Below are 26,170 nucleotides of genomic sequence, written 5' to 3'. Positions count from 1 at the left end.
AACCTGAACTTAGCTGCATCAGGATTCTACTGACGAACACACAAACAATGGTCATTGTATTCTATGCAACTCATGCTGACTTCCGGTCAGCATCCGGACACTCTGAGGAGCCTGGAGAATGTCCAGTCCAGCCACAATGATGGCAACTCAGCAACTACCATCACTGCCTGTGGCTTCATCTGCAGCACCAAGGGTGCAGATTAATCCAAGAGCAGCTTTCAAATAGTAAGACTCCCTGCAACCACACACTGCACCACGTAAAACAAAAAGAGAAACTTTAATTAGCAAACTCAACAGCGGGCACTTAGCATGTTCAAAAAGCTGCCACGGCTCAGTCCAGTCCCACAGAGCCCCAGGGCACAACACTGCTCAGGTCTGTCTGCTGTCTCACAGTGTAGGCAGGCACCATATCCAAGAAGGGTCATGCTAACAACATTTCGGTATTGGGGGTTACATCCCATGGCACAACAACCTTGCAGGGAACAGTGCCTGGCCCAAACCTTTGGGCCCGATGCCCAGAGCGCAGCTCTTGCAGAGGCACTGCCAAGCTCCAGCCCTGCTGTCGCAGGGTGTCAGGGGCGTCCAGGAGGGATGCTCCTTTGGTCTCACGTATCCCACCTGAGCGTGTTTTTGCTGCTCAAGAATGCCCACAATGGGCCTACACCTTGCTGCTCACCCCAAATGGAATGGCAGAACCTTCCCTAATGCCGGCCAATGCAAACGCAACCTGCCCATCTGTCCATGCCCCAATCCTGCTCCAGTGAGGTCTCAAGCAGGTAATTTCTCCCGTTTCGCTATGCAATCGTGTTGGCTCACTCGCGGCCTTCCCAGGCATCTTCTCTCTGCTTAGCCTCCAGGCGCTTCCGTTCTGCAAGGAGAAAAGTGACAGGTGACGCAGCCCCCCTGATGGGTTTGGACAGCGAAGGAAAGTACCAAATGTAGGAAGTGCAGGAGATCATGGACATTCTGCACAGGCGTGGTGCTCTCTCTCCTCTCCCCCCCCACCCACCCAGCACACTAGGCTCAGTTTCTGTGGCAAGCCACACCACTTTCCTCAGCAAACTGTGGTCGACTGCCCTGCTGGCACTCAGAACCCGTATCGCCTTGGGCAAGCCTTGCTTCACATTGCTGTGTCCTTCCTCCCATCTCTCCCACCCTGTGCACTGCGCCGGCCCCTCGTCCTGCCTCTACTTGCAGCCCCATGAAACATTCCAATGGGCTGTGTCTCACTGGGCTGGAATGAGAAACCCTGTTTGATGACCCAGGGAAAAGGCTAGTGAGCAGAGATGAACAGGGAGACTGCAGAGTTGGCAGCTGCAATTAAAATAAATTAGCAATTCCTATGCATGACTGACACTGCCTCCTGCAGCTGGGCCAGGCTCCCAGTTCTGTATCCTGGAGCAGTAGTCAGGACTAGAGCACCACCTAATGTCCAAACCTGAACATAACAGACCTGTTACAACAAACTTTTCCACTAATCTTTTTCTGAGAGAAACTGGGCAACAGGGTCAGTCATATAGGAGCCCCTGCCCCTTGGTCCCCCCACTCCATAAGTATCTGGTAGTTGATCCCCCAATGGCATGCTTGCTCCCTCCATGGACCATGAAGAAAAATGGAAAAAGAGAGTAAGAATCGCACTTTGTGACCATGAAGGGACACCTGCAAGAACACGGTCCTAAATACAATAAAACTGTATAAAGGAAAAAAGAAGAAGAGGAGGAGGCATGAGCTGAATGAGGCTACAGTAACCTGGACTTCAGTTGTATACAATGTGAAATCTATTGCAGGAATTATTATGAAATGATGTGTTCATAGGTACATGCCATCTCTGTCCGTGGTAATAGCACTGGAAACACCACAGTGATTATTGGATTCAGATCCTATTCAAAATGCTAAAGTGAAAGTGATGGAGAAAAACCATTGTTAACAACTTCTGATTATGCCGGGAATGTCAGAGAGACCCAGAGTAATCAATGCTCATACTCCCGTTTCAAAAAGAATAGTTGGGCAATAGGTAATAGAGTCATTCTATGAGGGAAGCATCCTGAGAACACGCCATAGGAACAGGCCAAGGAAGGGGCAGCGGCGGCAGCAAAGAGGGACAAGTAGAGGAGTTTTGAACTGACCAGAATTATCAGGGAAAAGAGGCTGTATTTTTGTTGTTGTATGCCTTCAATCGATTACGACTTATGGCAACCCTATGAATCAGCAACCTCAAATAGCATCTATTATAAACCACCTGTTCAGATCTTGTAAGTTCAGGTCTGTGGCTTCCTTTATGGAATCAATCCATCTCTTGTTTGACCTTCCTCTTTTTCTACTCCCTTCTGTTTTTCCCACCATTATTGTCTTTTGTAGTGAAGGATGTCTTCTCATTATGTGTCCAAAGTATGATAACCTCAGTTTCATCATTTTAGCTTCTAGTGATAGTTCTGGTTTAATTTGTTTTAACACCCAACAGAAACAGGAAATCACATGGAAATTTGTCACCTGAATTGACAAACAACACTTTTTTTTAATGTGCAAAAAGCTTGTTACAGACAGATACCTACAATGACTAAAATATTTGCATTGTTAATACCTGCACCTTGTCTCCTGATTTTCACTGCTGCCTGAAGGGTCTTTGCAAGCTTCAAGCACTGCATTTTGTTTCAACAAAGCAGTGGGACCAATAAAAGCCCAAATATAACTTAACCCATCTAGCCAGGATGAAAGGTATGCTCCTTTGAGATAGGAGGTCAATCAGCTTCGGTCTCTACATTGCTTCACCCTTATCTTTGATTCTTTCCAAAGGTTCTGCTTCATCAGCTCTGCCCCATCCTCCTCTAGCTTAAAGGAAAGGATTTTTAATTGCCCTGTTCTGCCCCACTCCCCTTAAATCTCTTCTGTCTTCCAAACTGTAGGACAAGGGTGAGCAACCTGCCACCCAACCAATGCATGGGGGTCCCAGTCTAATTTCAAGCAGATGGCAAGGTGGGCAGGGGAATCAGGGGGAAAGGAGGTGGCAGAAAGAGAGAGAAAAGTGGGTAGGAGAAAGAGAAAAGGGGGTGCCACCCACTTCTGGCTCCAGCCCCACCCACCACTGGCATGTGCCCCCCAACAGACTGCCCACAAGGGAATGTGGCTCTCAGCAGGAAAAAAAAGTTTCCCACCCCTCCTGTAGGACATAATTGCTCTAAAAACTCGAGAGGCCCTGGGTAAACTGAAAACAAATATGGCAACTACAGAACTGCTCCCCTGTCCAATCTGTTCCAGAGTACAAGGCAGATCTGAACATTCTCTATACTTTCTGCGCTGCCGTGTCAATAAGACCTATGTCCTACTATATCAATAAGATAGCTTTGGAGGCTATATCAGGGCAACAGAATCAACCCAGCCCAAGGAAACTGATCTGAGGGAATACGTTTGTCTGTGACATAAACCTTTTGTACCTTTTCCCTACCAATTCAATCCAGTTGCTCCTTCCCTAGAACTTCTTCCTTTTGTGCCATGTCTATGATCCCTGGTTCCACCTGCTGCTACACCTAGAGGCAAATAGCTCTGCTGGATCAAAAGTCTTGACCCATCAAGGGCACGGGCCATACTCCATAGGTACACAGGTGTGTGAATTTTGCTCTGGGCAACCCACTGGGGTGAGGAGATGAGAGCTTTGTGGATTCCTATGAAGACTGAAGGTGTCAAAATATCCCAGCACACAGGACTAAGAGACTGGGAATTGGTACCTGGAGATACAAGCCCCTTCTTAACAAGGGGTTTGCTGAAGCTCTGGTTCAGCTGCAGGAGGGAGGGAGGAGAAGGGAGACAGAGAATATTTCCAGGCTCCTACAAGCTGCTCCACGTTGGCTAGCTTCATCTACCCAGTAGAGCCCGCCCTCCCCTACTCCCAATCCTAATAGAAACTAAGATACAGACACGCTGGAAATCTGTAAAGACCTCACTGATCTCATTATGGTTTACAAGCCAGTTTGGTAAAGCTGCACACTCCCCAGCCAGGCCAGCATGCTCCATCACTGTTATCTGGCTGATGCAGTTGAAGGCCAGGCACAGAGCTAGCTACCATCACACTGGAAAGGGACAGGGCCATTAATGGATACAACAAGCAAGGGATATGAGTGTGGTCAGGGGAGGGCCATCTGTCCATGGGCTTCCTGCACCCCAGAGCATGCTGGTGGTGGTGATGATGATGGGGAAACCACCCTTTCATCAGCAAGACGACCTTGTCTCCTTTACTGTGCGCTGGCACAGAATGGTTTCCTCAACGCTGTTCTGCTTTAGCAGCAATAAGTGGAAGGAGACGGAAGGGCTGAGTGCAATGAGGAAACCCATCCCAGAATGTAGCCTGGCACCAAGGGGGATTCCCTCTTCTACATCCCTGCACGAATCAGCAGGCCACACTTAGTGCCTTCGCTGCTCTGGCCACTGGCCACCCAGGAGACTCCCTCGGGTACTCAGACAGGCAGAGCCAGCTGCAGGACAGCCAGGACAGCACACGGCTGCTGTAGCACACTGGTCATCCTGCTCTGGAGCAGAGAGCCAGACCGTGCAGACTCCCAGAGGCTCCCCGAACGTGGGTAGTGAATGAGAGCAGGGCAGCCTGAGGTGGAAACATTGAGAAATCCCTCAGCATCCCTCACCTGTACTCTACAACACTGCAGCCGGGATCACCTCCATTGCAACATACTCCTTGCCTCTGTAATGCAACAACAGTGGCTCCCATCTTCCTCCAAAACCAACACAGCAGCATTCCTACAGCCTTTGGCTTACCTCGGGCTGCTTGTAACTGCTTGCGTTCAGCTTCACGTTCTGCCTTGCTTTGGGTGCTCCGGACACCAAGGGCACCTGTCACCAGTCTCCTGGCCAGAGCTGCTGAAGTCTCGGGCCGTTCTTTGGCTGGCTGCAGGAATTCTAGAGGAAATGGCAAAGGTAGAACAACAGTGCTCAGAGTCAGAACCACGTGCCGATTCCCAACACTGGGGCGGGAAGATGGGGAGTATTCAGGCACTAAATCAGCAGATGAATCCTTTTCCAAAAGTGTGCATGGCATGAAAGAAAACCGGAAGGAAGATAAGCCCTGGGCTCCTGCTGGGAGGAAGGGAGGGATATAAACCAAATAATAAAATAAATAAATAAATAAACAGGGAAGGGAACAGCATCAGCCACAGCCTCTTTACCACACGCATGGCAGGATAGCAGAGAAGGCTGAGAGCACTTCTAATGGTATTCCCCATGAAGTTTAGGGTGGAAGCAGCTGTCAAAGGAATATTACAGTGGGCAAAGCATATAATGAAGCAATAGCAATAGCAGAAAACCACTGGCTGGATCAGGTATGGAAACCAGCATTGTTGCCTGCTTGACTCTGCCCTCCTGTGCTCACAGCTCCACAATGCTACATTACAAACAGGTCATGTTACGCTGACAATATGTTGAATTTTTTTAGATACCTGTTTTTAATATTGCCTTTTGTTGACAATTTTAATGTTTGTTTTCTTTTATTTTCTGTAAACTGTGTAGAGGTTCCAAGCAGTACATACATGTTGTTAAATACATAAAATTAAAAATGTACCTTTCAGCCTCCCAGATGTTGCCTGGTACAGGACTAGGAAACCAACAAGACTCTTTGCTGTGCTCAGCACTGATGTGATGCAGTGGTGCTCAGGGGAGACTAGTGTGGGTGGCAGTCACCCAAAGGGGATGGCCCAATTTTATTGATCTTTATTAAGTGTAACATTGGGAAAAGGACTATTCAATGCTAGCAGGACATCTTCGACTGGTGTAAACTGCAGCTGCTTCATTGGAAGAGTAGCGAGAAGAATTGGAAAACCCAAAGAAAGAGGGAAGGAGACTTCCAGCAGATCAGATTTCATGACTGGAGGAATTATTACCAGCAATATCTATGAACCAGCACTAATCAACATGAGAGGTGCATAGACAGAGGGTCCAGATGGAAGGGGCTGTTGAAGCTCCATGACTATCACTGCCTACAATTATCTGAGATTATACAGCCACAAGAGTGGCTGTATACTATAGCCAGCGTGGATTTTTCGCATTTCACAATGTTAAATTGAAAATCCCATTCTGATGCTTCCGATCAGGTCATTTCAAAACAAAACCTTACAAAACCTATAGTCCTGAACTCAGAAACGCTTGCTTAACAACCCCCTAAATTTTCATGGCGATACACAAAACAGTCAGAGACTTTTTTCTGTCAGAATTCTCCTAATTTGTTGAAATTAATTAAAAATCAGCCACGTTCACAGAGTACCTGTAATCCTATTACTGACCTTGCCCCATACTCTGATCTTCATCTTCTGCAGTTTAAAAGTTTAAAAAATGCCTGGCTGATTTTTAATTAATTTAAGAAATTTAGCATTGAACTCAATGATAATGTTGGGCATGCTCAGTAAGAACCAACTGTCAGTGTGTTCTAAAAGCCAGACTCACAGCTGCTGGGCTTGGCTAATCAGGGGGCCACACCCACACCAGACCTTTATTTCACCTGAGACAGTCAGGCTTCCCCCAAAGAATCCTGGGAAGTCTAGTTTGTGAAGGATGCTGAGAGGAGACTCCTATTCCACTGACACAGCTCCAGTGGCCAGAGTGTTTTAACATTCAGCCGCTCTGACTGAATCTCTGTGAGAGGAACAGGGGGTCTCATAGCAACTCTCAGCACCTTTCACTAACTACAATTCCCAGGATTCCCTAAGAGAAGCCATGACTGTCTAAAGTGAAATAAAGGTCTGGTATGGATGTGGCCAGGGACAGCTTTGGTTTAAATTTGGGTGGGAGGCTAAATGTGTCTGCTATGGAATAAAAAGGCAGGGGAAACGCAGAAAAGCAAAGATACTGTTCACAATTTTTTCCTTTTGGAAAGGAAAGGGGCCTCCCCTCTGCCCAGTGCCCGCCCACCCAATCTCCTCCCCTCCCCCTTGCCTCCCTGCCACTCCCCCAGGTCAGTTTCACCTATCCTAAACATGACTGCACAGAAATAAATCCCACTGAACTCAAAAAAGTATACAAATGATCAAATCTACCCTCCCTTCTCCTTCCTCCTATCCCCTCCCTCTTGACCCTTTCTTTGCTGCTCCCTCCCCCTCCCCTTTCAATCCCCTCCTTCCCCCTCCCCATGGTCAGTTTTACCTATCTTAAGCATGATTGCATGGGAGTAAATCTCATTGAACTCAATAAGCATACAAATGATCAAACCTGCTGTTCCCTCCTCCTACCTCACATCACCCCCCTTTTGCCCAACAAAGATGGTGGTGGAGGCTTCAGACCCTTAGGGAAACCTTGGCTGCCATCTTGGTTAATGGTAGTGCTGCACACACAGCCCACATAGCCTCAAAAGACAGGAGACAGGTAGGTGGGGCACACGCGTGGCTGTGCATGCATATGTGAGTGTGTGTGCATGCGCACATGTGCACATGCCAGGGCCTGGGGCAAGCTGGTGCCCAAGGGTCCCGGGCCCGCCTGGGGCTGGCCCTGATCCTAACCATGACTGCATGGGAGCAAATCCCACTGAATTCAGTAAGCATGCAAATGATCAGAGCTGCCTTTCCCCTCCTTCCCCTCTCCTCTCCCTTTTTCCTCTCCTCCCCTCTTCCTTCTTCCTCCTCCCCTGCCCACTCCAGCCCTCCCTCCCTCCCCCCTGGTCAGTTTTACCTATCCTAAGCATGATTGCACAGGAGCAAATCCCACTGAACTCAATAAACATGCAAATGATCAAACCTGTCCTTCTCCTCCCCTTCCCCTCCTGCCTGCTCCCCTCCCTCGTCCTCCCCTCCCCATCCCCTGTGGTCAGTTTCACCTATCCTAAGCATGATTGCAGGGGAGTAAATCCCATTGAACTCCGTAAGCATGCAAATAATCAATCCATTCTCAGCAAACTTGCACAAGATCCCATTTCTTACCTCCCGGATTAAAAAGCAGAGAAATTCACTAATAGGCAAAAAACATTGTGGTTTAAGAATGTACCTATAGCCCACAGATATTTCTAGCAAACTTTAAAAAGCAGGGAAATTGGGCCACTATAGTGAATGCACCAGGGGAGCAGGAGACCTGTCCTCCTCTTTGAGATATTGTGTTGCCCTACAGATTTGTCAAAATGCAACACAATTTGGGTTGGTCTTTCACAGTCCAATCCACTTCCTGTGGAGCTTGGAAGAATTTGGTAACATGTGCCTCTGAGCATATGGTGAGTGGTAGCAACACGTGCACTCAGCCCAAATAATAGAAAGAAGACATGTGCTGTGCTGATCTTGTTTTAGCAGGAAGGAAGCAACAATATTAAGATACAGTTGATATATAGTTCAGATAGCCACTTTAAATATGTTTGATTTACTTTGCAATTTTAGTGACGTTTCCTATAGGAAATCATTTTCTTTTGCTTCTGTTTCTGTGAATATGTGAAGTACAGCAGAGCTTTGCAAAATATACACTAAAAATCTCCAAAAACAACTGTGGAATAATAGCACTGACTATTCTGCAGAATAGTCTCCAGTGGACATCAGGAGTGTTGCAGTTTGCACAAGATAAAACAGTGAGAGGTGAAATATATTCTAGCGAATTTCTATGTGTGCTCTATGTTTTTAATTAACCATGCCCACCTTTCCTTAAATGAAGTGGTTTAAACATAGAAGGCTGAAAACATCCATCTTGGGTAGGCCAAGTTTGTTTTTTCCAACAGCTAGAGACATTGCTTGAGCAGCAACATATTGTAATACAGTCTAATTTTACATCAAACTGCAGTTTCAGATTTAACTGTTAATGCACCCAAAATAGAAATAGAACATAACGTCCAATTTGAAACACAAAAGGCTGTCTTCACCAACATATGACATTGACCAATAAAAAGGCTTTGAGATTAATAAAAATAAATTTGATACAGGTTTCTAGGATGAATAATGAGGGAAATAATTTTTTCTAGATTAGATTCTCTGTAGAAACAATAGTAACACACGAAAGAAGCAAAGAAGAAGAACACCAACATACAAAAATGTAATTCTCCATCTTTGGAGATAGCTGTGTTGCCACCACTCACCATATGCTCAGAAGCACATGTTACCAAATTCTTCCAAGCTACACAGCAAGTGGATTGGACTGTGAAAGACCAACCCAAATTGTGTTTGCATTTTGACAAATTTGTAGGGCAGCACAGTATCTCAGAGAGGAAGGTCAGGTCTCCTGCTCCCCTGGTGCATTCACTATAGCTGCCTACTTTTAAAAGTTTGATAGAAATATCTGTGGGCTATTGGTATGTTCTTAAACCGCAAGATTTTTTGCCTATTAGTGAAAAATATCTGTAGAAGATAACACAGGGCAGTATTATCCTTCTAGGAGGAAGGGTAGGATATAAATTTATTAAAAAATAAACTGAATCCTTATGCCAGCGGAACAACTTCAACTAGCACAAGGGGATTTCTCCTCCTCCTTCCCCTGTGTGCACCCTATGCTGTCCCCAAATCTGCTCGGGAAGCTTGGGGAAACAGATTTGGGGGCGCATGGATGGAGGAAAAGGGGAGAACATTCCTTTGAGCAAGGAAAAATCCTTGCACTGATGGAACATTGGCTTTAGCACTATGCTGAATGCAACCCACACAGTGCAACTACGAGTTAATGGCTGGGAGATGTTCTGCACAGTAGGAGTTCAAGCAGATTATTTATCTTTCTCTCCTGGCCTCACCAGAATAAGCTTGGGCCTTGGTCTTTGCAGCTCGTGTGGCCTGCGACAACGGACGGGTTTTCACCATCAGGTGCTTGGTGCTGAGAGCATCTCGGGCTGCGAGAAGAGAAGCAGGTATTATACAGGGAATGGGACGAGGTAGGCGGGACCCTAGGACTCCCTGTCCAATGAATGCTCTCAGCAGGCAATCCCTGCCAGGTATCAACTCAGCCCTTGCTGCTCATCAGATATGACTTGTTGCTCAGCCATGTCATACTCAAAAGCAAATCTTACCTGTGATGGGGCTGGAGAAGATACCCAGAGCGTGTGTGTCATCCACCCACTTAATGTCAAAGCCTTTCTTCCTGGGAAGGGAGAAAAAGAAAGTTGGGAATGTCAGGGTACTTGTGGGGGGAAGCAATTGTGTGTAGCCGTGAGGGGAGTTCCAAAGGGGGTGCAGGACCATGGAGACTTTCTGGATTCTCCCTGGAGGGCGGGGAGGATGTGTGGTCCTGTTCATGCAGTACCCCCTCGAAGGGCAGCTATGCCAGTGCAAATACCCCGGGATGTTTGGAACGAGTCTGGCGCTAGTGGTTTTGAGCCAGGGAGCACATCTGGATGGTGATGATCTGTGAGACTGGAGCAAAGGAAATCACCCAAAGAGCTCATGTAAGAAAGGAGGCCGTGGAAGAGAAAGCCCCAGGGGAAGAGAATCATCATGGTGTACTTCCTCTCCAGCCTTGCCTGCTCCCAGATTCAGCCCAAAGGAGAAGGCACCATGTGGGAAATGGGACAAACTGCTCACTGGTAACTGCAGAAGACACGCAGCAGATCCTCGGTGCGAAATTCTGGGGGGAAGTCGTAGATCTCAATGACATGCGGCAGCTCTGAGTCACTCAAGTCCAGATCAGCTGGAGAGTAGTTGTCGTAGTCAAAGCGTGGCTCCTGAAGCCCTGCAGGGGATGGGCCCTGAGCAGAGAGCTGAAGGGGAGGAGAGAGCAAAACAGTGAACGCCTGAGGCCCAGATGCTCAAGCTACATCATCACAAGGCCCTCCCCTTGTCTCTTCCCTTCTCGTGTGTCATTTTAGGGAGCTGAGCCTTAACCTGATCTCCCCCATCCCTGACGCAACAGCCCCGCACAGCCTCAGACTGCCCAGTACCTTGGCACATCCCAGCCCCTGGGTCTTTTGGCAGCCTGGGAGCGGGTGCACTGGCTGATTGATGAAGCCGTGGGCTCGTGCTGTAGAGAAGGATTGATAGCTCACGGGAGATTGGGAATTATTGATCAGGTGCCTCCTGCTGCTTGCATACTTTCCCCATTAACTATTTCACCAGGTGGAGGAAGGAGGCTCCCTCATTCTTTCACCAGAGTGGGTCCTTGCTTCCAGCCTGCCTGTTCAAAACGCCACAGAATGGCGTTAGCGGCACCCAAATTGATGCCCCAAACTCAGCTTGCACAGCAGGTGTGGCAGCCCCCTGGTTAAGTGGGTAAGGCTAGGAGGAGGGTGGGAGGTAAAAAGAAGGAAAGAGAGAGGATTTGGACACAAGCGGTAGCCTGTGGAAGAAGACCAGGACCCATGTATTACTTGATGTAGCTACTGTCCCAGCAGACGCTGAGCCAGAGAGAGTATAACAATGCAGAACAGTCTGAGAGTAGACAGATTTTTTTTCAAGTCAGGCTCAGCAGGTGATCAGGGAGGAAAAGGTGTAGTGGGTCCTAACTCCTGTGATGGTGTGAATATCTGTACCATGAATGGGAGGAAAGAGTGGGAGCATGAAGCAGGCTGATCACTCAGACTGCTCCTAAGGGAAACAAATTACTCTGAGTACTATAATGCATTTTGTGAGGTTGCCTTTGAAAACTTTTCAGAAATCACAGCTGGTACAAAATGCTGAAGCCAGAATACTATCTGATCATCTGCTTTTCTGACTATATTACACTGGTCTTGTTTAAATTGCACTGGTTTTTGATTCATTTCTAGGTCCAATTCAAGGTGCTGGTTATTGCTTATAAAGCCCTAAATGGCTTCAACCCAGAATACATGAAGGAGCATCTCCTCTCACATGAACCTGCCCATCAGCTATGGTCATCTTTGGAGGCCTTGCTCTGTATTTTACCACCAAGAGATGTGCATTCATTCATTCATTCATTCATTCATTCATTCATTTAGATATTTTATTTTTATCCTGTTCTTCAGCAGTACAATCTATTCAGGGAAAACACAAAAGGAAAATGGATAGGGAGTGAGGAGGAAATATGGAAACTCAGGTTCAGGTTCTTAGTTTACAAGTTGTTTCAATGGCAGGGGATGTGAATAACCCCTATGCAGTGGTAGCACCCCAACTTTGGAATTCCCTCCCAATGAGGATTAGACTGGCTCCTACTCTGTTGCCTTTTAGCTGGGTAGTGAAGAAGTTTTTATTCTGCCAGGATTTCAGTGTATATTAATCTTGCCTGTTTGGGATCGGTTTTTCCCCTGACCTTTTAAAAACTCGCCAGTTTTAACTGCAGTGAGATTTTTAATTGTTCTAAACCAACGTGGAGGCCTTCGTTATGGCCAAAAGGCAACATGCAAACAGGACTCTTCCCCTTGCAAAGTGTTGGGAGCAGGGATAGAGATTCAAGCCCTTGGAAACACCACAAAATGCTGGCAGATTTAATGTCAGGAAACCTTTGCTATTGTTCCCATGTCTGCACCATCAGGATCTAATGAGCAACAATGCCTTCACTGAATTGCGTAGCCTGACCACTCAGTTTTCCTCCATGCACTTGGCTTGGCAAAACTTCACCCCCAAAGGGCACGAAATCACCCAAGGCTGCTGGGAGATTGACAGCTGGATGCAGGGCCCAGTTGCTGTCGATTTGCTTGTGAAACACTTGCACTGGGTCCTTAAGCAGCGCAGCTCAGCACACATGTGGCAAGGAAGTCCATAATTCAGCCAGACTCCTGACTGTTTCCCCAAGTACCTGGAGCAACAGAAGCCACAGCTGTCAGGGAATGTCTATAAATTCCAGCCACTTCGGTCAATAAAAGACAGCAATTCAGATAATTTTGCCGGGAAAGTGAATTTGTGGGTGGGTGGAGCATGTAAGAATAAGCTGGCAAATCAGAGAGGAAGAGATGGACTTGCAACAAGAGAGACATCAAGACATATGTGCTTTGGTGGGTTTAACAGGACCCAAGCTGTGAATCTGATCACTATGAGCCTAAGTGAAACACACTTGATACCAGCAGGATCAGGCCTAGGAAATGGTCAAAGGAGCAGCATGCTCATAATACCAAAGTGGCATGGCAGATTATCAGCGACCACAGAGCACATACTGCATGAGCACTCCTGACCTTCACAAACCACTGGGTGTAGCAGAAGGAACGCCAATGGCCAGGGGCTGCCTGCCTTGCAAGGAGGGTGACAGTACATGCACAGCAGTTCATAACATAAATGAATTTATCTACAAAGCCTGCTGGCAGGGAGAGGAAGGGCTTCTTAAAGCTTGGCATGCAGCACTTGTCTCTGTGCACAACTTTAGTCTTGAACGATGCAAGCCTGCTCTGCAGCTATTTACCGCATGCATTTTCAGGCAATGCAGTGGGGACATGGCGCTGCATTATTACAAATAGGTTTGCAATGGTTCACATTCAGAGATTGTGAGCCCATTAATGCCAGAGTTTCCTGTCTTGGGTTGCTTACAGGAACTGTGCACCCTTGTGCCGCATTCACACAAACCCACCCTCCTGTTCACAGCCTCCTTCCCAGAGATTGCTAACGCTCAAATGCTGTCCTGTGCTGGAAAAGGTTATGTCGGCAGATGCACAGGCAGTAAGGAGCAAGAGGACACAGAAAATGAAGACTGCCATGGCTCAACGCTCTCCAAAGATTTATCCATGCTGGTGTGCATTCCAAGCAAGCAGGACAGTACACTGACTCTTGCTTGCTTGCTCAGCTTTTGAGACAGAAGACAGTCAACAAGAGGGGGGAGTGTGTGGAAGCACAGGGGCAGGTACTGGAGAAACCTTATTCCCATGCAGAGATAAAAGCATCTCAGCAAGAGGCAGAAATGTGCACCCTTGACACCCTGTGCTAGCGCACTATCCACCCCCCAGCTCATATGCACACAGGCCTAGCTAGCTACAATCTCTCCAACAGAAATGGCAGATTTTGCCAAAAATAATCCTCCACAGACACACTGTATTTCAATGATTGCATATTTTCCATGGGTGATTAAAGGAATGCATGGCACGGCATACATTGCCCAATTGGATGTGCAGCCTGCAAGGACACCTGTGTTGCTTGTCAGTGCAGGGTATCCTAACTAAAAAAGTGATTGTTTTCAAAACCATGAGAGAGTTTTGTTGATGATTTTCACATTTTGCAGATTAAAGTTTTTGTTCTGACTTGGGAAGGATAATTGGGAAGGGCTTGGGAAGGATAACCCGGGTTTGACTGGGCCAAAAGAAACAGCATTAGATTGGATGGCCTTTTGATGATCCAACTTTGACTTCGTAAAATGCAAACAAGAAAATCCATCCAAGACTTCAGCAGCACGAGGATCGAAGCATCTGATTCTAGAGCAAAACCAGGGATGGAATCTGTTGGTTGGTGCCAGTTTGAAAGCATTCCACTGACCTAACAGGATGGTATCGATTTGAGTTCGTTCTATATCTATTAGCCGCTGCTTTTACCGATCTGTGTGTTTTTTCTGCTCCGAAAAAATATCGATATTTAAAAGGAAATATTGATAAATTATCATTTTTACAAAATGCTTTAGAGGTGGATTTTTTTTTAAAAAAAAATGAAGTCCATTTTCAAAAATAGCTACAGAAACTCGCTACATTACAATCCAATCCTCAGTGACTGAGAATAAGCAAATTAATGGAAAATTCAGTACCAAATCTGAATTGGGCAGAATTCTAGCACGTCCCTACTGAAAACAGGTGTTACTCAAAGGCTATATTAAGGGAACAACTCCCTGTTGCTCTTCCCAAAAGGGCAGATCCCCAAACAGCAGCAGTGCTTTCCAGGTAGCAAGGAGATGCTGCAGCACTGTGCTAAAATAAGGCAACCGTCAAACATCTGCACAGTGCCTGTACATCTGCCCCAAACATACACGGTGCACAAACATTTTCCTATTGCCCAAGCAAGGCTGCACAAATGTGTTCACTTTCTGCCCCCACCTCACCTACAGAGGATTAAGCAATACTGCTCCCGTCTCCCTCTCGTGTAAACACATCTGCAATCACAGCACTGACACACAACCCTAACATAGCCCCATGCAAAGCGCCTCCGCCCCCTTGGTGTATGCCAGCATCCATTTGCTCTCCTCCTAAATCCCACTTGCAAAACACCCCAATCTCAGTGCACAGCTCCTACACAACAAAATGAGTTACACTGACCTTGGTGTAAGGAACTAAAGTATGCTTTTCACTGGGGCGAGTAATAGATTTATAACAGATTTATTTAGTCATGAATTGTTTTCTCAGGGTTGCTGCTCTCTCTCTCCCCTCCACCATTTTTATCTCACCTTATTCTTCTTTTTCAAAAACACAAGCAGGAAGATATGGATACGTTCATATCTGCATTAACACAGTCTCTGGGCTAGAGCTGCAGCAGGATAGCCAGATGCTGGACTTCGCAGGAATCTTGCCTGTGAATTTTCACTATCACATTTCTCCAACACCCAGAGATCCTCCGATACCCAAACTCTGGGTACATTCACAGTTTAAAGGAGCAGCATTTTAAGCAAGGGCAGAATCTTCACACAGTATTTTAAAAACACTCCAGTGAATAATTTACAGCAGAACATGTTCAAATTGATCCAGAGTAGGGGCCTGTCCCACAGCGAACATTGCGGCACATTCAGGAGTAATTGCTAATGCGAATGGACCCTCTGTTAGAGATATTGCCTAGTATAGCCCCTCACGTTCCGGGTGCTGATTTTCACACAAGGAGGAGTATAGCTTACACCACATCCCAGAATCTGTCACTGTATGCAACTCAAGTCCTGTTTTATCCACATAAAATCTTGTACCTCATTAAAGAGATACAAGCTTTTGTGTAATTGGGCTAGACAAAAGTCTTGCACTGTCCCTCTTCCCGGCTATTGTCCCACCTTCCCTCTTTCATTATCAAAACCTGTTTCTTCTTTAAGGTGAATTACCAGCAGTGTTGCCCACTTGCCAGGGCATTCTTGAACTACATCTGCTCATTTCTCTTAGCAGACAGTAAACCTTGCTTCTTTGTGGTTTTAGAGCCCAACTACTTCACAAGGTCCTCACGCTTTTTAGGACTGGAAGGAATCAAAACTGATGAATGGATAGGGGAAAGTATGCGCAGGTATATTTGTGCAATCACACATAGTTCAGTGTTCATTCAGGAAAATATGAGAAGCCCAAACTACAATTCCAGAAGGAAGATACATATACCTGTCCTGCTACCAGCAGGCACATACAAATTTGGGGGGGGGGGGAGAGAGAAAGTCAAAAGTTTCTTCCAGAGCAGTGAAAAGAGAATGCTAATGCAGTATGACAGGGCCTTAATCAATCTTCCCCAACCTGGTGCCCTCCGGATGTTTTCGACTACAATTCCCATCAGTCCCATTCAGTAAGGCCATGCTGGCTGGAGCTGATGGGAGTTGTAATCCAAAACATCTGGAGCACCAGGCTGAGGAAAGCTTGCCTAAATCAGTACCTTCACAGAGTCCTCTGTTACATGATATTCTGAATCACCACACCACCTTCATTTTTTTCTTGTCAGCAAGCTTAAAAAAGACCATGTCTCCGGGGAGGGTTAATTGCTATGATTGAAATGCCTCCTGCCCTGTTTTAATATTGTTGTTCCAGCTGTATTGCTTTTTTACTGTTTTATATTGTATTACTGTATTTTATCATATTGTGTTTTAACAATTTTGTACGTCGCCTAGAGTGGCCATTGGCCAGATAGGCGACACAGAAATTAAATTTATTATTATTATTATTATTATTATTATTATTCAGAAATGGCTAAAAGTCACTTGCTTGAATTCATTCCTCATGTGGCAAGCAGCATTTCTGAAGTCTTCTCTGAGTGCGACAGTGTTGCAAAAGATACAGGGGCAAGGACCTGTTGAAGAAACCTGTAAACCGCCATAAGATGTGTCCCCCCCTTAAGAGCCAAAGCCATCTGAGTTTCACCTTAGCTTGCCTCAATGTAAGCTTGCAGCCTTTATCCAGCTTTTCTCAGATTATTGACTCCTGACACTTCACCTTCACTCTCTTAGCTGTGCAGTTTACACCTTCCTCCAAGTGGTTATTTGTGAAAGGAAATCCTCCCTGACTTTTCTAAAATTAGTGCTTTTTAATGCAGGAAGTTTATTGATATCAGCTCTCTTATAAAAACAGGCACAGAGTTTGATTAAACGAACAAAAATTATTTTATAATGTAGAATTTACGATACTACAAAGAGGTCACATCCACAACTAGCACAAATCCATGCTGTCAGGCATTTGGGATCGGAGATGAGAGTACCAAGAAGCTCCACTGACACGGGACCATTCCATGCTTGCCACACCATTTCTTTGCAAGCCTAGCCATGCTGTTGCACTATTGCTCTCCCCGTGGCAATACCTGTGCAGGAAGCGTTACAGAAGACGACCCATAAGGACACAAACCTGAGCTAGATAATCTAAATTCTCCCCTCTCTTCCTTGTGGCTTCCAGGATACAAACATTTCCCCTCTTCTCTTCTCAGCCCAAGTGGTATCTTAGCCATCATAGCTGCAGAAATGTATGAAACATCCAGTAGTCTCCACAAATTTTCCTTTGCAGAGGGATTAGTTTATATGTTCCTGGGAATTGGTGGAGGATGTTTTGCACTTGATAGGCAAGACAGGTGGCATGAGTCACACATATGTAGCAAAACATATGCACAAAGCTCTCTATTTGGAGGCAATTCCATTCCTGCTGTCCCTTTGACACTTATGAAGACAAGTTCCACTTGATGTGTTAGCACTTCTGCTGAAGGCACAGGAACAACATACTGTATGTGCCAAGTGCATGATGTGGCCTCACTTTCAATTGGTAGGTCACCTGTCTAGAAAGGGAGATTTAATTTATGTGCCCCAACTGCCTGGAATAAGCAGTAGTGATCCCAAAGCTACTTCCTGTAAAAGCTGCCCCCATGGAATTTTAACAGCGTCCATTACCAGGAGTTTAGGATAGTTTATGAGCTAACCCTTGGTAATAAGCCTGCTTAGTTAATTTCAATGGTTCGCAGGAGCTATTAGCAAGCTGAATCCATTCAGATCAACTCCGACTCCTAAGCAGGCCTGGATGCACTTCACAGCAATATTACGACACTTTGTTACTTTAGGTACCTTGTGTCACTACAAAAGTACAGGGTTTATGGTATTGATTTAAGCTTTAATAAGGGGCTCTTAGCCGTCCAGCCGAAACAGAGCTTTCCTTGTAAACTGAAGGCAAGACTGTACATTCGCTGTGCTGTGCTGAGCTTTTCATCGCAGTACATTCAAGCGCTACTCTTGCAGGGCAATATGCTAACAAGCCAGAACCAATTAAAAACCTGCCATTTCCATGAAGCTTCATGGTATGTCTCTCCACGCCTGATGGTCATCATGAAGGCTCTGCTCTACAGCAACACAGTCAACGTGCGTAGCACTTCTGCCTGCTTTATTATATGCACTTTATTTACCGTCAGCCAAGTGAGTTTAGCGAGCATTATGGAGTTTAGGTGTCGGAGATCATGAGCCAATCGCTGTGCTTGTTCAACGATTTCTCACCCATCACTACTGCTGGAGACTTCCACAGCCTACTAGCCATATAGGGTGTTTCTTCTGAGTTTTCCTCTAATCTCATTACAGAATACATGTGATTCTCTCCCAACAATTATCAAAGGGAACAGAAATCTGCACAGCCTAGAATGTGCTGTCATAGTGCATAACCCTGTAAAGGCATTTTTCCAAATCTCCAGACTCTCATCGTAACTTTAAAAAGAAGCAAGTTAGTAGCCCTCATGCCTCTGGAGAAAAGCTTCAAAGTGTGCAGGAGATCTGCACTAAATGCTCAAAAACTACAGCAGACCTTGGGCAAGATTTCCACTGGTGAAGCACATGGTAGGAGGGTTTTCTCTGGCCTTTTGTTTCCTTTTTGCTTCCCTTGTCTTCCCGTCACCAGTTCCCTGTCTGTACAAACACAGGCTCAGTATGGCCTCTCCCTCCTCCACCTCCAAAAAATGAAAACACTGCAATCAAATAAAATGGAATCTGAAAGCTATAATCAGAACAAACAAACAAATGAAACCTATGCATTTTGAATATATTTTTAAGATTTACTCTGAAAAAAGAAGTTTGGATTTTACAATAGAAAATTCTAAATCCATTGCTTATAGTATGATCTCCCAGGAGAAAGGTTGTTGGGGAGGAAGGGGACAGAGGGACAGGAAGCACGTGCACTCACAGAATATAGGTATCACAGAGACAACAGCTGGTATAGCACAGTGGGGAGGAGAGCCTGGCTGGGAGGCCAGAGTCTGTGAGTTCAAATCCCCACTCGTGTCTCCTGGGTGTCAAGGGTCAGCTAAAGATCACCTCCACAGTGAGTGGCTCAGGGGTTACGTGCCCTGCCACCTGTGCAGCCGTGGGCAAGCTGCATAGTCCCAAGGAGCCCAGTTGCCCCCCATCTGGCAGCTGCGGACAAGGAAGGGGCTGGCTTGTGCAGCTGTGGCAAGCTGAGCAGGCCCTAGCCAGCTGGGGAGGACTAGCCTCAGAGGGAGGCAATGGTAAACCCCCTCTGAATACCACTTAGCATGAAATCCCTATTCATAGGGTCGTCATAAGTTGGGATTGACTTGAAGGCAGTCCATTTCCATCACAGAGACATAGACTGAACCAGCCGCCCAGGACTTCAAAAGGTAAGAGTGCATTAGCTGTAAACTGGCTGTGTCCCATGCTCCCCCAACATGCAGATAGCTCCTACCACCATATCTCATGGCACCAAGCTCTGGAAAAGGTCCACAGAGAGTACTCACCCCCGCCAGCAAGCGCGGATCCAGGCAGTCACCATCATCATTAAATAGAGCATCCCAGCTCTCATCTGCCAGGTTGTCATCCTCACTGTGGGTTGCAGGACCAACGCTGGGTCTAGTGGGCTCCTCCCAACTGCATGGCACACTCTGTCCAGCTTCTTTGCCTCCCTTGGCTTCGAATGGATGCAACAGCCTCATGACCACATCCCAATGGGTTGGTTTTTCCACTAAGGTGTCACCTAGGAGTGCTCCTGCTCCCTCCAGAATGCTCTCTGGGCAACATGCCATCTTCTTGGAGGCGCAGTTCAGTAACTGGCTAGGAGCCTCCTTGGAGAAAGCCTTTCCTTCAGCACTGCCTCCACCCTCACTCTGACCTCCCAAGCCCAACATGGTTTCTCCTATTGCCAATGCAGCCTCAGACTGAGAGACAGCCACACTGTACTGACAGGTGTGATGGCAGAAACTGCCTCCCTTCTCATGTCCCTTGCCACACACTTTCCACATTTCATCCTCCAAGAGGCAATTGGGCAGACAATCCAATATCCCATAGGCACTATCTATACAGTTATAGCCTGCAGCCACCCCTGAACCATCTGCCTGAATTAAAGGGCTCTCAGACACATTACCAAAGCTCACTCCAATCCGATCAGACATGTGTTCAACTGCATGACTGGACCCACTACTCTCATTCTCCTCTCCATGCTCTACTGTGCTATGTGCATTTGCTTCTGCCTGAGCAGGAATGATTTCATTTGCATCTTTGATGTCACTGTCTTCCTTTGGTTCTGTCTGATCTGGAACTCTCCTATCAGCATATTCCAACATGCTACTGTCACTCATCTCTGTCTGATTGGAGTTGCTCTTATCTGTGCATTTACATCTATCAGGCTCAGCCACCTCAGTGGGAACCAGCATGCTACTGTTGCCTGCATGTGTTTGATCAAACACCCCCTGACCTGCACACACGGATGAGCTGCCCTCTTGTGTCTCTGGGCCACCTGGAACCCTCTCATCTGTATTTGCAGACATGTCACCCTCACTTATTCCAGCTGGTTCTGAGGACCCTTGGCTCACAGGCTTCATTATGCTTTCCGCGCTAGCCAATGTGCCATCTTCACCCAGCCCTCTCTGATCCAAGAGCCTCTCACTGCTACACTTCTGCCCACTCCTTTCGCTCAGCCCTACCTGGTTTGTGAGGAGTGCTTTTGACTCTTTGCTCGTGCCAGTGCGCCAAGTCCTTTGCCAATAGAAAGTGTCCTGCTCTGCTGACAGAAACCTGTGTTCTCGCTCCCAAGCGCAGTCTACATCGCTAAGCCCTGGCTGAAGGTGGAGTTCTGCCATCCTCTCCAGTGAATTTGCAGAGAGTGCAGTGCAGGACTTCAGAGGGGCCTCTGCTGCACTGTTGGGCAGCGGAGAGGGTATCATGCCTAGGAAGCTGGAGAAATGGAGCAGTCTATGAGACTCAGGCTTCTGCTGGGATTGTGGCCACTTCTCTGTCTGCGCCTTTGGCCTTGGGTGGAATGCATCGCTCCCACTCCAGTCTCGGGATGAGATTCCTCTTTGTTCCCTGGGAAAGCCAACTCCTCCCTGGTCGTCATGAAACAAGCCTGCCCCAGCTCTGGGATCCTGCTTTCCCTCACATCCTTGAGTGATCACTTTCCCAGTGGTGCAATGGCTCTCCTCCCTCCCACACCTGGTGGCCACTGAGGTGCTAGCTTTTGAAATCGCCATCTCACGTCGTGCTCTGGGGACATACAGGGCCATGTCTGGTTTCTTGGGCCGCATCCGGGTCCTCTCTGTATCTGGCTGCATAGTGCTGCCAAGACCTGTAAGAGAGGAAAGCAATCAGCCCAGTGAGCAGCAATGCAATGTGGGTTCATGTGTGTGTTTGGGGTAGAGGGGAAGGGAGGAGACCTGGAAAAAGCAGCCCAAGCTGCGTGGAGCTAGTCTAGCTTGGAGCAGTGCAGGGCCCAGCTGCTGCTTTTTACAAACTAGAAGTGTTTTGAAGCCGGGGGAAGACAGAATTAGCTGAGCAACCAATTTCCTCTGGGCGAGAGATGGGTGCATGTCGTTATGGGCGGTTACAACAACATCAAAACCATGGCTGCCTTCTAAATCCAGGGCACAGTTGTTTTGCCTGGGTTTATTTTGCTTCCAGGATTTAAATGCTCAGTGACTGTACCAGATTTTTTTATTAATGAAAAAAAATGGTACAGTAGTGGACTAAAGTGGAGGAGTGGGGGGAAGGACATGAAGACAGGAGCTAAATACCCAAGAGAGTTAGGAACTAGGATATAGACAGTTATAGAGCAGGAAGGGGTTACTGAAATACCATCCACTGGCTTTTGAGAACCTTGTGCAGCAGCCTCTTCTCCCACCCACCACGCCCAAGCACACAGTTCTGCCAGTGAGCTTCCAAACTTCTCTTTGCAACCATGAGAGCCAGAAACATATTTCATATGCACATAATTCTATACCAGATTTCACAACAGTATGGAACTTCAAAACCTGAGGCACCTCTACCTATTTGTTCTTTCTTTACACTGAGCTACACCTGGAATCGAATAATCTTCCAAAGAAAGCTCTACAGCCAAACTCCTTGTCATTTCGATTATTCTTTTGGAGCAATAAACTACCCGTGCATCTCTTATGGGCCTGGCATCAGGTTTTGATGCCACCCAGCCCTCTTTGTAGTTTCCCCTCTACTCCAAACACTTTCAGAAACAGCTCCCCAGAAAGCAGGACAGCCACGTCTAAAAAAGCCACAGGAATTGTGCACTGGATGCAGAACAGAGTTAATATTACATGCCATTTCCATGCGCCAGATCCAAGGTTGCTTTGATATTTCTAAAAGCTGGTACAAGCAAGTTCCCACTTGCTCTATCCTGCACAACAGCATCCTGACCCCAGCTGCTTCAAACTATAACCAGGTTGTCCACTGCCCCAGCCCAAGTGTGGGGTGGGGGAAAAACCTTTCTAGACTTGTATTTTATACTTAGACCTCTTAATCCATGCCCCACAGAATTGGCAATGGGTTAATGTATCTTTTGGGGGGTGGGGTCTCCACTGTCAAAGTCATTATCTAGGCTTCGCTTTGTCAGAGATCTAGTTGAGGATTTCGCTTGTTAATAATTTGAGGAGAGGTATACGGAAGAGATGACTTGGTTTGACTGATTCTACAGCCACGAGAGTAGCTGTATACTATAGCCAGGATGGATTTTTCACATTCCGCAATGTTAAATTGAAAATACCCCCATGCCATTCTGATGCTTCCCATAAGCTCATTTCAAAATAAAACCTTACCAAACTTACACTCCTGAACTCAGAAACGCTTGCTTAACAACCCTCTCAATTTTCATGGCAATACACAAAACAGTCAGAGAGAATCGAGAGTTCAAAGTCTAAAAAAAGATTTTAAAAGCCCAGACCCTTTTTGGACTTTTTTCTGTCAGACTTCAGATAATCTGTTGAAATTCATTAAAAATCAGCCATGTTCACAGAGTACCTGTAATCCTATTACTGACCTTGCCCCACACTCTGACTTTCATCTTCTGCAGTTTAAAAGTTAAAAAAAAATGCCTGGCTGATTTTAATTAATTTAAGAAATTTTGCATTGAACTCAATGATAACATCAAGCATGCTCAGTAAGAACCAACTGGCAGTGTTCTAAAAGCCAGACTCACAGCTGTTGGGCTTGGCTAATCAGGAGGCCACACCCACACCAGACCTTTATTTCACTTGAGACCAGTCATGGCTTCCCCCAAAGAATCCTGGGAAGTGTAGTTTGTGAAGGGTGCTAAGAGGAGACTCCTATTCCCCTGAGAGAGCTCCAGTGGCCAGAGGGGCTTAGCAGTCAGCCACTCTGATTGAAGGTCTGTGAGGGGAACAGGGCATCTCCTAGCAACTCTCAGCACCCTTTACTAACTACAATTCCCAGGATTCTTTGAGAGAACCCATGACTGTCTAAAGTGAAATAAAGGCCTGGTGTGGATGTGGCCAGGGACAGCTTTGGTTTAAATTTGGGTGGGAGGCTACATGTGCCTGCTGTAGAATAAAAAGGTGGGGGAAACGCTGAAAAGCAATGATAATGTTCACAATGTTTTCCTTTTGGAAAGGAAAGGGCTTCCCCTCTGTCCAGTGCCCACCCACCCAATCTCCTCCCCTCCCCTCCTCCTCCCCTCCGTGCCCCTCCCCCAGGTCAGTGTTGGACTATGACCTGGGAGACCAGGGTTCAAATCCCCACACAGCCATGAAGCTCACCGGGTGATATTGGGCCAGTCTCTGCCTCTCAGCCTCAGAGGAAGGCAATGGTAAGCCACCTCTGAATACTGCTTACCATGAAAACCCTATTCATAAGGTCGCCATAAGTCGGGATCGACTTGAAGGCAGTCCATTTCCATAGTAAACATGATTGCTCAGAAATAAATCACATTGAACTAAAAAGTATGCAAATGATCAAACCCTCCCTCCCTTCTCCTCCCTCCTATCCGTTCACTCCCCCTTCCTTTGCCCCCTCCCCCTCCCCATCCCCTTCCAATCACCTCCTTCCCCTTTCTCTTCCCCCTCCCCTTCCTCCTCCCCATGGTCAGTTTTACCTAAATACCATTGAACTCTATAAGCATGTAAATGATCAAACCTGTGCTCCCCTCCCCCTTCCTTTACCCCCCTCCAATCCCCTCCTTCCCCCTCCCACTCCTCTTCCCCCATGGTCAGTTTTACCTATCCTAACTATGATTGCATAGCAGTAAATCCCATTGAACTCAATAAGCATGCAAATGATCAGACCTGCCTTTCCCCTTCCTCCCTCCCCCCGTTAGTTTTACCTATCATAAGCATGATTGCACGGGAGTAAATCCCACTGAACTCAATAAACATGAAAATGATCAAACCTGTCCTCCTCCCCTCCCCCTCCTGCCTGCTCCCATTCCCTCCTCCCCTCTGCCCTTCCTCCCCTCCCTCCTCTTCCTCCCCTCCCCATCCCCTGTGGTCAGCTTCACCTATCCTAAGCATGATTGCAGGGGAGTAAATCCCACTGAACTCAATAAGCATGCAAATGATCAATCCATTCTCAGCAAGCTTGCACAGGATCCCATTTTTTTACCTCCTGGATTAAAAAGCAGAGAAATTCACTAATAGGCAAAAAACCTTGTGGTTTAAGAATGTACCTATAGCCCATAGGTATTCGATCAAATAATAGAAACAAGACGTGCTGTGCTGATCTTGATTTAGCAGGAAGGAAGCAACATTATTAAGACAGTTGATATAGTTCAGATAGTCACTTTAAATATGTTTGATTTACTTTGCATTTTAATGACATTTCCTATAGGAAATCATTTTCTTTTGTTGCTATTTCTGTGAATATGTGAAGTACAGCAACACTTTGCAAAATATGCACTAAAAAAACTCCAAAAATAATTGTGGAATAATGGCACTGACTATTCTGCAGAATAGTCTCCAGTGGACACCAGGAGTGTCTCAGTTTGCACAAGATAAAACAGTGGGAGGTGAAGTATATTCCAACCCAAATTGTGTTTGCATTTTGACAAATTTGTAGGGCAGCACAATATCTCAGAGAGGAGGTCAGGTCTCCTGCTCACTTGGTGCATTCACTATAGCTGCCCAATTTCCCTGCTTTTTAAAGTTTGATAGAAATACCTGTGGGCTATAGGTACATTCTTAAAGCACAAAGTTTTTTGCCTATTAGTGAATTTTATTTCACTTTTAACAGGCTGGGTATTAGTTAGCAGAGTGAATTAAAACACAGAGAGAAAAAACTATTTTATCTAGTTAGTAAGACAGGGTGAATTTCTGAGCAATTAATGTTTGGAAGCAGGAGCAGCTCCAGAGGGTGAAAAGGCGAAGCTTTTGCTAGAATCTCAAGAACTGTGAAGGGCCCATTGCCCGAATCTAGCACGGGAAGCCAACGTGATGCCCTCCAGATGTTTTTGGATTATAGTTCCCATCATCCTTGTCCATTGACTATGCTGGCTGAAGCTGGTGGGAGTTGTCGTCCAACAACATCTGGAGGGCACCATGTTGGCTACCCCTGATCTAAGGGGATTCTTGCTTAGGATGCAAGAGGTCCTGGGTTAATTCCTGGAGAAGCCCTGCCTGGGAGGATAGGCTAGCAGTACCTTTGGGGAGGCACCAATGCTCAGTGGCAGAGCACATGAATTGCATGCTGAGTTGCATGCTGAAGGTCCTAAGTGCAGTCCCTGACATTTCTACTAAAAAGGGGGGGGATGAGGCAGCAAGTGGTGTGAAAGACCTCTGCCTGAGACCCTGGAGAGCTGCTGCCACTCAGTGCAGATGATACTGGGCCAGGTGGACAAATAGTCGGGCCAGGTATAAGGCCGTTCCTAATTCTCCCCCCTCCCCTTTGCAATTGAGAACTGAGGATGCCTCTCCCACAGGTCCCCCAAATTCTGGATCCAGAACTGTTTGGGGAAAAGAAGGAACCACATGGGGAGTTCAATCCACTGAGGCAGCGTGCA

At 46.6% G+C, this 26,170-nt stretch overlaps 1 protein-coding gene across 3 annotated transcripts in view; it reads right to left on the bottom strand.

Moving 5' to 3' along the window:
- Nucleotides 1-258: 258 nt before the first annotated feature.
- Nucleotides 259-26,170, bottom strand: part of R3HCC1L (R3H domain and coiled-coil containing 1 like) — a 47,814-nt gene continuing 21,902 nt past the window's right edge. For 2 of the 3 annotated variants that reach the window (XM_061636306.1, XM_061636307.1), the window contains 6 exons: nt 19,680-21,502; nt 10,464-10,639; nt 9,953-10,023; nt 9,680-9,775; nt 4,765-4,905; nt 259-868 (listed from right to left, as the gene is read on the bottom strand). In XM_061636306.1, the coding sequence (XP_061492290.1) occupies nt 813-868; nt 4,765-4,905; nt 9,680-9,775; nt 9,953-10,023; nt 10,464-10,639; nt 19,680-21,502 (2,363 nt within the window). In that variant the 3' untranslated portion in view covers nt 259-812. The remainder of the gene's footprint in view (nt 869-4,764; nt 4,906-9,679; nt 9,776-9,952; nt 10,024-10,463; nt 10,640-19,679; nt 21,503-26,170) is intronic. The other variant, XM_061636308.1, reaches the window with a different exon arrangement.

This window comes from Rhineura floridana, chromosome 7 (genome assembly GCF_030035675.1).
Source record: "Rhineura floridana isolate rRhiFlo1 chromosome 7, rRhiFlo1.hap2, whole genome shotgun sequence".
Lineage (NCBI taxonomy): Eukaryota > Metazoa > Chordata > Lepidosauria > Squamata > Rhineuridae > Rhineura > Rhineura floridana.
This window is presented reverse-complemented; position numbering and strand designations above follow the sequence as displayed.